This window comes from Euphorbia lathyris, chromosome 2 (assembly GCF_963576675.1).
Source record: "Euphorbia lathyris chromosome 2, ddEupLath1.1, whole genome shotgun sequence".
NCBI lineage: Eukaryota > Viridiplantae > Streptophyta > Magnoliopsida > Malpighiales > Euphorbiaceae > Euphorbia > Euphorbia lathyris.
In genome coordinates, this window is record NC_088911.1 from 117,846,933 (window position 1) to 117,860,023 (window position 13,091).

A 13,091-nucleotide genomic window follows, 5' to 3' on the forward strand; every position below is an offset into this window, starting at 1 on the left:
ACTACTCTCGGGATTGACATATATCGTAAATACAGAACGATTTTGGTCGTTTTTATTTTGCTTTTATTTTCTTAGTCACTTTTTCGGATACGTCCATTTCTCCTTAGAACAACGCAAGGTATAACGTAAGAGCTCATTTTTTATTCGGAAGGGACGGGTCACGTCTGCGAAACTCTTTACGTTACAACGGGGTCGTTCAAAATAGAAATGTTCTTCATTTTCGTTTTGTCATAATATCGCTTTATCCCAATGTATTTAAAGAATGTGAATAACGACTATCGTTAATATAGAGATATAACTATCCTTAATACCAAACCGATTCGTACTAATACGTGCTTACGTCACAACGTGTTTACTGAACATGTGCCTTCTTCGGGACACGGAAAGGGACCAGGCGGGTCGCACAAGTTCATTCATACGAGATGACTAAGTCATCTTTAGTTCGAATCGTTTCGATGTTTTGGGGTAGTTTATATATCGGTTCAAGAGTATATATTAACGTATCGTTTCATTTTCTTTACATAGTTTAGGATTAGACACGTATCATGGCAATTTGAAAACACAAACTGATTCATTCATCACGTCAAAAATAGTAACGGGTAATCCTATGGAAACTTCTAAGGCTACTATATGCTGACACGGCTGATCACGGGACCTCACAGGACCGCACAAATTCGCCCCTAACGAATGGATGGGGACCCTTTGGCGCCTTACTGCAATGGGGAACTTACGCTAGCCTCTTTCGAGCGACGAATGGACTCTCAATAGAGGTTTCACGGAAATTACCCTAAAGGTTTGCAATAATACTTATGAATATATACGAAAAGAAATAATACGATCCGTCCCCGTTAAGGGCTTAATACACGCATTCTGGAATCAAATTTCTTGCTTCCCCAGCAGAGTCGCCACTTGTAGGTGCCGCGGCCTCGCCCGGACGGATCGGGGGGTGGACACCGTTGACGACAGATGCTGTGATTGGCGCCGAAAGCAACCAATCGCGGAATCAAGCTGCTCGGCAGGGCTGGAGCTCGGAGTATGGAAGAGTCGCCACCCACGAATGGGAAAATGAACACCGATCCCTTGCGGGAGACCGGTGAGGGTTCAGCAAACTTAGGTATTAGCCGAGAAGGCTAGCTCCTTTCCGGAGAAAGGCTACTAGGCACCCCGACATCGTCCGGTTATGAACCACCGGCCTCCTACTTAGCGTGTTAGGCGATAACGGACTAATCGTATATTTATTTAAGTTTAAAATTCATTTGAAACATTTTCTTGCTCGCTTTGAAAACCGTTTTGAGCATATTATTGAAAGCCATTTTAGTAAAGAATCACCCATTTTGAATGAATTTAAAGTATATAGGAGAGAGAGGGAGATAGAGGAGAGAATTGATTTATTCACAGTGTGATTTATGCTTCAATCTATATATTAACTCTAAGCTAATCTCATTCCCCAAAAACGAATTTATTTACATGGTTCGTACCTTAATCGTCGTTGGAATGATTTAGGTACGTTTCAAAACCCTATCAGTTTACATGATATCGACTCGAATCGCCGTTGGAACGACTCGAGCGTTTTGAAAACGTGAGATAAGAAGCTTTAAAAAACGTGATTAAGCATACAAGTCCATTTATTTTTGCACAAAACCGTTTAGTTGGGAAAACGATTCAAAACTCTATTATTTATAATTAACATAAACGATTTTAATTACAATGTTCGCTTAATCCGTCGTTGGAACGAATTAAGGTTTGAAAACGTGATATTTGAGAAATCGTTTGAAAACGATAAAGAATTAAGGAGAAACCTTTTAATTACATTAGGAACCTCTAGAAACCATTAGTTTAAATAATCAAGTTAAAATCTCTTTTGTGGTTTATTTTTCCCTTTTTCACTCAATTTACTCCTTACTTAAACACAATTACAAGGATAAACAAATTAAATCCAAACCCCACCCTAAATACATATGAAATATATATATATACATAAAAATGAGTAATAATACCCATTAAAACTAAAGAGAGAAAATAATACATATTAATAAGTGAAAATAATGATGAAATTACTATTAGATATGATATACTTTTATTCAAATTAAAATTATGTAAAACAATGAACAAAGTTCATAGAAAAACAACCTTTAATCCAAAATAGTTTTTACCTAATAAACTCTAAACCAAGGTTTAATACCTCCCAACATCATCTATTAATTGATTATCCCAAAAACCCCAAAAAAACTATACATATATATATACATATACTTTACCAAAGCTAATTTAGTATAAATGGTATCAAAATAACGAATAAATAGATGTATAATTAGTATTTAATAGTCATATACCCCAAAAATAATTTTGATAAACATATTACATAGTTACATATATACATATATAAGAATCAATCCCAAAAAAGGTAAGAAAAATGTTCAAAAATGGGTTTTTAAAGTTCCAGCAGGTTTACCGACGGAAACTCCGTCGGTAAACAGCCTTTAGCGACAGAAAATGGGAGAATTACAGAAACAGCACCTAACTTTCCAGATTTATTCAAACACTTTAAATCTAATCTATTCTATCGTTTTGGGTCTCCGAACTACCAAAATTGGATCATAGTCACTAACGGAGACTCCTAAAACGATGTTTTTATTTCAAAACGTTATTTGGAAATATTTTTAAAATTTATAATTACAACATTTTGATCCTGAACTACCCTCAAATCGGGTCACGGTTCGTGTTGGGATGACAAAACGAGGGTTTTTTATTTAAAACAAAAATAATTGTTTAATACGAGACGGGAATTAAATAAACGCGGAAAAGTAAATAAACGTGATAAATAAATAACTAAATAAATAAATAAAACTATATCTTAAAAATAAATAATGAATAGAATAAATAAAATAAATAAATAACACGAGTCTAGTCCTCGGATAATACCTCAAGATCGGTATTGACAGCTGAAGTCGATTGATTCCACGAATTATGATTTTTCGGTGTTTTTAGTGTTTCGGTAAAATATTTAACTTTTAGAAAATTTGGGATTTTTTTAGGAAAAAAAATATTTTCTCCCAAAAAAATTAACTTTCTCTCTCTAAAAATGTCTAGAGTGAGAAGCTCCCAAAAAATCTCCTCCCCCCTAAATGCACGGGGATCCGTGCCTTTTATAGGCACGGATCCCAAGAAGATTTGGGCGACGCCCAAATCATGTTGGGCGGACGCCCAAACTAGTTGGGCGAACGCCCAACATCTGTTGGGCACGCGCCCAACCTCGTCGGGCGTTCGACCAACGAACGTTGGGCGTTCGCCCGACGTTGTTGGGCGTCCGCCCAACGAGTGTTGGGCGTTCGCCCGACGCCGTGGGGCATCCGCTCATCGAACGTCGGGTGACGCCGACGTGCCTCGGGCTGCGCCCAACGCTCGACGAGCGACGCCATCGTCCGACGGGCGACTTTCGACACCCGGCCCGTCGGGCGGGCATTCGACGCGTCGCGCGTCGTTATTTACGGAACGACGATTATCGCCGGGAGCGACATTGGTCATTCATCGGCCAACGCCCGACTTCCGGGGCCTTCTCATACATCGATACGATGATGAACATGCCCGACCTTACTCAGGAGACGCTGAATTTGTTAGCGGGGCTATCACATGCCGGCTCTCCGAGTTTCCCCTTGATTTTGAAATTTCCTAATTAATGGAATCAACCGCTTTAGTCGTTTGTCGTGGATTTTCGTCACAGGTCCTCCGACTCGGTGTCTACAACACTGTTTAATCCCTGTATTTTAAAAAACACATGGTAAGGTTCCTAATCTTTTTCTCAGTGAACTAGTCCTTCCATCTGTTTATTAGATTTTTTTATCGTTTATGACTTCGGAAATGACTAAATTATCCTTTACTATTTACCTTCAAACTTTAGAAGAGGAAATCCAATTTAGAAGAAGAAGCTATTTGTATGGAGAATAAGAAAAAAAAAACAGACCCAATGCTTACGAATTTGAACGATTAAGAAGAAAATCAAGAAAAAGAACATTCAAAGTTGATTTCAGATGCATTAGAGTTTAAAAGAAATGAAAATAAAGGAAAAGAAGAACGCAAATCCAAATTGACTAACAAAATCTTCATGAGAGTCTAACGACAGTGACTAAACAGTTCACTGAGAAAAACGTTAAGGACTAAACAGTTCACCGAAAAAAATGTTAGGGACTTTATCATGTGTTTTTAAAAATACAGGGACTAAACAGTGTGTTTTGTCAAAATATAGGGACTAATAAATTAATTATTTTTTTTTTAATGTGCACTGATTGTATATATCAGGTATGATATTAATGTCCTCTTTCATATGAAACAAACTTTGAATGAGTATTTGCATAATGTGAATTCACATTTCACAAATTCAATCCTATCTTTCTGTTCAATATTTTACAGATTATTTTTAAATGACCCGAAAATGTTATCATCTTCTTTTCAACTCAACCATTAATTACAAAATGAATGGATGAGATTTGATTAATCAATAAATAATTAATTTGTTGTGACTATCGCCTGAAGTTGGTGTGTAGTGCACACAAAATTCATTGTCGGTATAACAATTTAGTGATTGTTAATTAAATTAGGCTTAATACATCATTGGATTGAAATTGTCTAAAAAGTTTGATTGATTCCTGAATTTTCAAAATATCCTAATAACTTCCTGAACTTATATAAAATATTCAGTTAGTCTCATAAACTTGAGTAAAATGTAATCAATTGATATTTGCAAAAAAACAGTAAGTTAAATGCGGAAGAGGTATTCCACGTTAGGGGTGCAACCGAGCCGAACTGAGCCGAACCCTAGGTAGGCTCGGTATTGGCTCGTTAATATCTCGAGCCGAGCCCTCTCGAATCGAGCTTTGACGAGCTTTGACCGAGCCGAGCTTTTATCGAGCTTCTAACGAGCTTTAACCAAATTCATTATATATGCATAGAATAAGTAGCGTAAAAAATAGAAAAGCCTTATAACATACTCCATATGAATTTAAAATATTTATAAAGAAAAACAATCATGTTATTGTCGAGATTCCAAAACAGTACATGGTACTTGTGACCAGAAAACACAATCTCGAAGAAAAATTTCACAATGACATATATATTAAACTTTGTAATATATTTTATTTCTTATCAAAACCTAATTGTCTCGCTAAAGACTCAAATGTCTAAGTTTTTTTGTGTCATTTTTTGTAGGGTAAATAATTTATTAGTCCCTTAGTTTTTACCTAACACACTGTTTAGTCCCCCTATTTTGAAAAACACATTTTAAGGTCCCTATCTTTTACTAATATTAACCTTATGGTCCTTTTATCTATTTTTTTACATTTTTAATCGAACATATCTTAGCTTTTAGGACAACCGCAATACAATACAAGTTGACCATGTTACTCTGTTATTTTATATATATCTGTTTATGCTAAAATATATCGATAATAAGTCTAAAAAAACTAGACAAAGGGACCAAAGGGTCAATATTGGCAAAAGCTATGGACCTTATAATGTGTTTTTCAAAATAGGGGGACTAAACAGTGTGTTAGGTAAAAACTAGGGGACTAATAAATTATTTACCTTTTTTGTATGGGTTAAATCTTATTTGATTTGTGAATTATGATGAAAACTAATAATAACAAATAAAATATATATTAAATATATATAATGAAATATATATATAGTAATTAAAAATAATCGAGCCTACTCGCGAGCTTTCGAGCCAAACCTGAGGAAGCTCGAACTCAGCTCGTTAGTGCTCAAGCCGATTCCGAACTTGAGTCGAGCCATATCGAGCCAAGCTTTGATCGAGCTTTCACCGAGCCGAGCTCAAATAGTTTGCGAACTATCAAGGCTCGCTTGCACCCCTATTCCACGTATCTTAGAATGTTATTACATAATTAAGAAATAAATTTAAAATGAAGTTATTACTTGATAAACTATACAACTTGTCTTCTCTAATATTAGAGCTGCATATCCCGATTTTGGTCATTTTACTTTTTTTAAGACTTGTATAATACATTTTCCGTATTTAACTTACTTTTTTGCGACTGAGTGATGAATTGATTATATTTTACGCAAGTTCAGAGAGTTAACTGAATATTTTATATAAGTTCAATGGACTATCAGGATATTTTAAAATTTTAAGAGATCAATCAAGCTTTTTGAATAATGATGCATAAAACCTAATTTAATTAATATCTATATTGAAATGAATACTACGTGTAATAGCCAGTAACTGAAAAAGATGCGGCAGAATGAAAGACGCGGCTAAGTTTCAGTTTTAAAAATTGGATTTATATAAGCAGAAAAGAGGAGGAAGATCACCTAAAGCCGTTCACTTTTGTTCCATTAACATCATAACACTGCACCCGCAATATCAACGAACCTTCCTGCTCTCTCTTTCTTAACATGGCCCCATTCCGCGTACAAAAAAAACAACTTATAAATACCCAATAATTCTTCTAAACCCTCTCTCCAAATATTCCATAGCTTCCTCTGATTTTGACATTCATTCTATTTAGTCCCTATCAAAACAAAAACAGAAAAACCATGTCTAAGATTTTCAAACAACCATTGACTACCTGCTTGACGTTCCCTCTACAATTACCCTACCCACCAAAAGATGGCACTTAGCTTTTGCCGCCATTTTCTGTTCCCGAGCTATTCAATCTCTTCTTCCCAAAAAACTTTCATCCTCTAAATCGTTCTTACTTCTCGATATCAAACCAGAAAACAGCACCTTCAAAACCCATCAAACAACTCTCACTGCGCTTGTAAGGGAGAAAAACCACAAAAGGCTTCGAGATTTAGGCGGCGTTTCTGGAATTGCGTCTTCTGTTGAAACCAATTTACAAAATGGCATCAATGGCGATGATCACGACATTGTTCTTCGACAGGAAGCTTTTGGTTCCAACACTTATAAGAAACCCCCGACTAAGGGTTTCTTTCACTTTGTTGCTGAAGCTTTTAAAGATCTTACAATCGCCATTCTTTTAGGTTGCGCCGCGCTTTCTCTCGGTTTCGGAATCAAAGAAGATGGTCTCAAGGAAGGTTGGTACGACGGCGGAAGCATTTTCGTTGCTGTTTTTCTCGTCATAGCTGTTTCTTCTGTAAGTAATTACAGGCAAAATAGGCAATTTGATAAGTTATCCAAAGTCAGTAACAATATTCAGATTGATGTTGTGAGGAGTGGTAGAAGGCAACAGCTTTCGATATTTCAACTTGTTGTTGGAGATGTTGTCTGTTTAAAGATCGGAGATCAGGTTCCGGCTGATGGAATTTTGATTTCCGGCCATTCTTTGCAAATAGATGAATCCAGCATGACAGGGGAAAGTGATCATGTCGAGATTAATCACAACCAAAACCCATTCATCATCTCCGGCACCAAAGTCGCTGACGGTTACGGCACTATGGTTGTTACATCGGTGGGGATGAACACAACATGGGGTGAAATGATGAGTCATATAAGCCGTGACAATAATGAAGAAACACCATTGCAGGTTAGACTTAATAAGCTCACTTCAGCAATTGGGAAAATTGGTTTAGCTGTTGCTTTCCTTGTTCTTGTGGTTCTTTTAGTTCGATACTTCACAGGGAATACAAAAGATGAGTTTGGGAATGTGGAATTCAATGGTAGCAAGACAAAAGCTGATGATATAGTGAATTCCGTCGTCGGAATTGTAGCAGCAGCTGTTACAATTGTTGTTGTTGCGATTCCAGAGGGTTTGCCTTTGGCTGTTACTCTTACTTTAGCTTATTCAATGAAGAGAATGATGGCTGATCAAGCTATGGTGAGAAAGCTCTCCGCGTGTGAGACTATGGGTTCTGCTACTACTATCTGTACTGATAAAACAGGTACTCTTACTATGAATCTGATGAAGGTAACTAAGCTTTTCTTAGGCCAAGAATGGGTTGAAAAGAGTGATTCTTCTTCGATTTCTCCGAATGTTGTTGAATTGGTGAGAGATGGAGTAGCCTTCAATACAACAGGCAGCGCTTACAGAGCAAATCCGCAATCCGAATTCGAGTTCTCTGGTAGTCCAACAGAAAAAGCTATTCTTTCTTGGGCAATTTTGGATTTGGGAATGGATATGGAGAGACAGAAGGAGAATTTTGTAGTTCTTAATGTTGAAGCATTCAACTCAAAGAAGAAAAGGAGTGGAGTTCTGATGAGGAAGAAGCTTGACAATACAATCCATTTGCATTGGAAAGGGGCTGCAGAGATGATTCTTGCAATGTGCTCAACTTATTATGATGCTTCAGGAATGATAAAAGATATGGATGATCATCAGAGAACCTTTTTTGAGCAAATTATTCAAGGCATGGCTGCTGAAAGCCTGCGCTGCATAGCTTTCGCGCATTCGCAGGAGTATTCAAATGGAACAGAAGAAAAGAAGATCAAAGACAACAACTTGACCCTATTAGGATTTGTGGGTATTAAAGACCCTTGTCGACCAGGGGTGAAAAAGGCGGTTGAAGATTGCCAACATGCTGGAGTAAGCATTAAGATGATCACAGGCGACAATGTTTACACAGCAAAAGCCATAGCCATAGAGTGTGGGATACTCAAACCGGGTGAAGATACGAATGAAGCTGTAGTAGAAGGAGAACAGTTCCGAAACTACACGCCTGAGGAAAGAATGGAGAAAGTTGAGAAGATAAGAGTCATGGCTAGATCATCGCCTTTTGACAAACTTCTAATGGTGCAATGCCTTAAACAGAAAGGCCAAGTTGTAGCTGTCACCGGAGATGGAACTAATGATGCACCAGCATTGAAAGAAGCTGATATAGGACTTTCTATGGGGATTCAAGGCACTGAAGTTGCTAAAGAAAGCTCAGATATCGTCATTCTCGACGATAATTTTGCTTCTGTGGCCACAGTTCTAAAATGGGGTAGATGTGTTTACAACAACATACAGAAATTTATCCAATTCCAGCTTACAGTCAATGTTGCTGCATTGGTGATCAATTTTGTGGCAGCAGTTTCAGCAGGCGAAGTACCATTGACAGCAGTTCAGCTATTGTGGGTGAATCTGATAATGGACACACTTGGTGCTCTGGCTCTTGCTACAGAGCAACCCACCAACGATCTCATGGATAAAAAACCGGTTGGCCGGACCGAGCCACTGATCACCAACATTATGTGGAGGAACCTGTTATCTCAAGCTTTCTATCAGATAATTGTTCTGTTGACACTTCAATTCAGGGGCGAATCAATCTTCAGCGTGAGTGAAGAGGTAAATGATACCTTGATCTTTAATATATTCGTCCTATGCCAAGTATTCAACGAATTCAACGCAAGGAAGCTGGAGAAGAAGAATGTGTTCAAGGGGATACTCAAGAACAAGTTGTTCATTGGAATTATTGCTGTAACAATTCTACTTCAGGTATTGATGGTGGAGTTTCTGAAGAAATTTGCAGACACAGAGAGGTTAAATTGGGGTCAATGGGGAATCTGCATTGGTTTTGCAGCTCTTACTTGGCCGATCGGTTGGGCTGTGAAGTTCGTTCCCGTTCCTGAGAAACCGCTTTTCAGCTATCTCAAGTGGAACAAGTAGATCATAGAATAGCTTGTTTTTTCTTTCATAATGTAGATAGAACAGATTCCCAGTTGTACTTAGTTCGTGTTGATATTCAATTTGTTATTCATTTGATTGAAATGCATATTATTTCTTAAAATTAAACAATGGAAAAAATGGGAAAATAAGATTACACCCCACAATCTATGTTCTTTATAAAAAGCACAACACAGTATAATACAAGGCACTTAAGGCGAAATGACACACTGGGCAAACCTAATTGCAGATCGAGGCTAGTTCCATGTTATCTGTACCAGTGCCTCATGATTTTATTGGAGTTCTGGACAGATCATATTTACAAATTCACAACGTGGAGATAAATATGTCGTAAATGTTTCTCCCAAACAAATGCCATTACATTATAATGATACAGAAAGCAACTCCATTTACGCCGGGACAGCTTCAGGGAGTTTGCCATTGTTTGCCGGAGTCAAACTGTCATAGTATTCAACCAACACTTCCCATCCACCAGGGCACATGAAACCATTTGGAGGATTCTCCTTGTTCTTCGCAAGCGACCGCATCTGTAAAACACAAGCAAAAACCTTTAGAGGTTGTCTTGTTTTTCGATTTCTTTTTCCAGAAATGTTAAGTTTGCTGCATACCTTGGTGCCGGATATGAAGAGGAAGTCTTGAGCCCTAGATGGATCAAAGAATGCCATTTTTCCCTGAGTCTTGTCATAGGCAGCAACCTGAATTTAAAACTGGTTAATAACTCCATACTTTTTGTGTTCTGTCAAGGAAGCAAAATTAATATATGATGTAGAAAAGGTTAATGTACCTTGAAAGGAAGAATGTTTAGCCGCTCTAATCCTGGAGCCATACTCAGCACCTTCTTCCCATGGTCAGCATCGTATAAATCCCTTTTCTCAACAGGATGGCCCATTCCAGCCGGATCCCTACCAACAATGTAGAAGTTAGCTCCTGCGTTAATTCGAGCTTTCGCATGCCACTGCACCTCAGTCGGACCAGCGTAATGCATGGGAGACGGGAAAATAGAAACGACTGTTGTCTCAGGATCAAGTACACCGTCTTCAAGCACCTGAAAACACATTTACATTGATAAAGTCATTACAGGTCCAAACTATTTAATTACAAGTCTAATTGATAAGCAATGTAGATACACAAGATTAAATTTCAAGTAAACCAACCTTCTCATGTTGCTTCATTCTCCAACTAAGTGGAACATCATCTGCCTTGGTGAAGCCTCCTAATGGGTGAAGTAGAAGGACTGGATTCTTATAACCCATATCAAGAAGCCGCTTGCGAGTATCTGTCATTAGCAAAGCATGGCCATTGTGTACAGGGTTTCTGAGCTGAAAAGCAAAGACAGCATCTGCATTGCGCTTTGTGAATTCCTCACGGAGTTCTGCAGGGGATAATCGAAAGCGATCCAAACCATCATTGTACTTGATTGGTTCTATAACCTCCAAATCTCCTCCAATCAGCCAGTTCCCAGATGGGGTAATAGCTTCTTCAACATATGGAAGACCCGGGGCAGTAGTCCCCCAAGTTCTTGCAATCCGTTCTTCTTTGTGGTGCTTGTAGATCTCAATGCTGACATAACAACAAAAGAATATTAACTTTATTAATTGTATGGGACAAAATCACTAGGCATAAAGTTTAGGACCCAAAGCAAAGTAATAGTAGTTCTTTGAATACATCATTTTCGAGTTTCAAACTGCATAATGTCAAAAACTGCAATACATATCTATGAAGATATTCGCAGCACTCAAGGCGCAAACTTTACATTCTCAAAACGCTAGTACCAAGACAGCACCATGAGTGGATAAGGCTGCAGACCAATTTCTACACATTACTCATAGTTTGAGTTGGAAGGTCATCAATAGAAAACGACAACAGTAAACCGCAGAGATTTAAGAAAACATAGAACGACAAAACTGTATTCAGTATATCTAAAAGTTGTTCAATGGGGACAAAATGTGCTGCAATTTCTAATTTAATCACAGTTCTTAAGTATCCATATATTCAACTTCTAAACTCTGATAGCAATGTCAAAACTTTTACCTTACAACTACAAGGTTTTACATGAAGAACACAGTATGAGAGTATAGTTCTCTAAATCTTTTGTGAAGAACACTTCAAATAACAGAACTTAAACAAAATGAACATAACTTTCAGATTTTAACTGCATCTATGAATTAATTCTATCAGCTAAGCTAAATCTGATCATATATAAAAAAAAACAAAATATAAACATATTTTCCATTATAAAGGGGTTTGGAAGGTCAACTGATAGCACCATGAAAACTCGTAATTTCCAATAACGACTGAGATCTAATTGTAACAATGAAAGATCAAATCTTTTCCAATGAAAACAGAGGGATTTTAAAGTTGGTAAAAAACATTAATTTCTAATTCAATGTATTTCATCCAATGCCACCATAAAAATCTGAAATTGCAAAAACTAGATTCAAATAAAAGGAATAAACGTCAACTTACTCGCTCAAAATGGCAATGGTATTATCCTGAGAGTCAACGAGAGCGACCTTTTTGGAATCGCCGATCCGCTGCTTCTGGAAATCATCAAGAGCAAGCACAATCGGAACAGACATGTTTACAACGGAGCCGTCATCAAGACGGATAGCGTTGAAATGAAGTGTTTGGAGGAACTGTGATTCTCTCATGAATCCACGGAGCGGGCTAGCCCAACCTTCGCTCAAAACATGAACCCATTGGATATCAATCTTGGTCAATGTAATCTTAGGCAATGAAATCGCCTCTTTCTGCTTAACATCTTTCTGCGACTTTTCAACAAACAGTTGGACTAATTTTCCACCATCGGGTTCGATCAACGCCGCTCGAAGGCGGACCATCCTTTTGGAGGAAAGTTTGGGAGAGAAGGACACATTAAGGGGAGGGGCAAAATGGGGATTGAAGGGCTTGGGGAGAGATTGAGTAGGAAAAGCGGTTTTGTTGAAAAGGGTTGAAATGGAAGCCATTGATGAGAACCGGAAAGCAGAACTTTCAGGTTCCTGAGAAGGGGGTGGAAAGTTAATTATTGGGTGTTTAATAATGGAGGGAATGGTAATTTGGGGATAAAAAGAAACAGTGGAAATTGATGGAAAGTTAATTTGGGGATAAAAAGAAACAGTGGAAATTGATGGAAAGTATGATGTTATTGTCCACTACTAAAGTACAGAGTGAAATTGAAATTGGAATTGGATTGAATGAAAGATCGTAGCTCAGCATTTCATATATATAGTGACAAAAAAAGTAAGTAGGTATGTATAAAAAGGTAATTCCAAGGGGGATGAACCTGGACACATTTTTTCTTTCACAAAAGGAAAAAAAAAACAAGAGTCAAATTATTTATCATCTCATCCTCTGGGACATTTTTACCCTTTTCATTTTTCCATTCAAAAACTTAATATCCTCTCTTCCAAATCAAAAATTGGATTTATAAAAAATAGACCCGAAAAGATCGAGGAAATCAAATAACTACAGTTCCTATTTACACTAATTGAAATTCGTCTTCAAAAACTAACCGAT

General features: G+C 37.5%; 2 protein-coding genes across 2 annotated transcripts; one reads left to right on the top strand and one right to left on the bottom strand.

Annotated features, from left to right (window-relative positions):
- Nucleotides 1–6,557: 6,557 nt before the first annotated feature.
- LOC136219658 (putative calcium-transporting ATPase 13, plasma membrane-type) lies at nucleotides 6,558–9,653 on the top strand (the record flags this gene model as incomplete). Its single annotated transcript, XM_066007134.1, has 1 exon — nucleotides 6,558–9,653. A coding segment is annotated over one exon (3,000 nt), but the record flags the coding sequence as incomplete, so codon positions are not given.
- Nucleotides 9,654–9,708: 55 nt separating this feature from the next.
- On the bottom strand, nucleotides 9,709–12,769 carry LOC136219659 (ATP sulfurylase 1, chloroplastic-like). The gene is made up of 5 exons (XM_066007135.1): nucleotides 12,042–12,769; nucleotides 10,730–11,135; nucleotides 10,360–10,620; nucleotides 10,184–10,270; nucleotides 9,709–10,102 (listed from the first exon to the last, which is right to left on the bottom strand). The coding sequence occupies exons 1-5, from the start codon at nucleotides 12,539–12,541 to the stop codon at nucleotides 9,965–9,967; spliced, it is 1,392 nt and encodes a 463-aa protein (XP_065863207.1). The 5' UTR covers nucleotides 12,542–12,769; the 3' UTR covers nucleotides 9,709–9,964.
- Between the last annotated feature and the right edge of the window lie 322 nt (nucleotides 12,770–13,091).

Coding starts and splice junctions, on each gene's coding strand:
- LOC136219659 (XM_066007135.1), bottom strand. CDS start 12,541: ATGGCTTCCATTTCAACCCTTTTCAACAAAACCGCTTTTCCTACTCAA. Junction 10,621..10,729: donor GAATGAAGCAACATGAGAAG/GTTGGTTTACTT, acceptor ATGTGTTTTCAG/GTGCTTGAAGACGGTGTACT. Junction 10,271..10,359: donor TAAACATTCTTCCTTTCAAG/GTACATTAACCT, acceptor TTTTAAATTCAG/GTTGCTGCCTATGACAAGAC.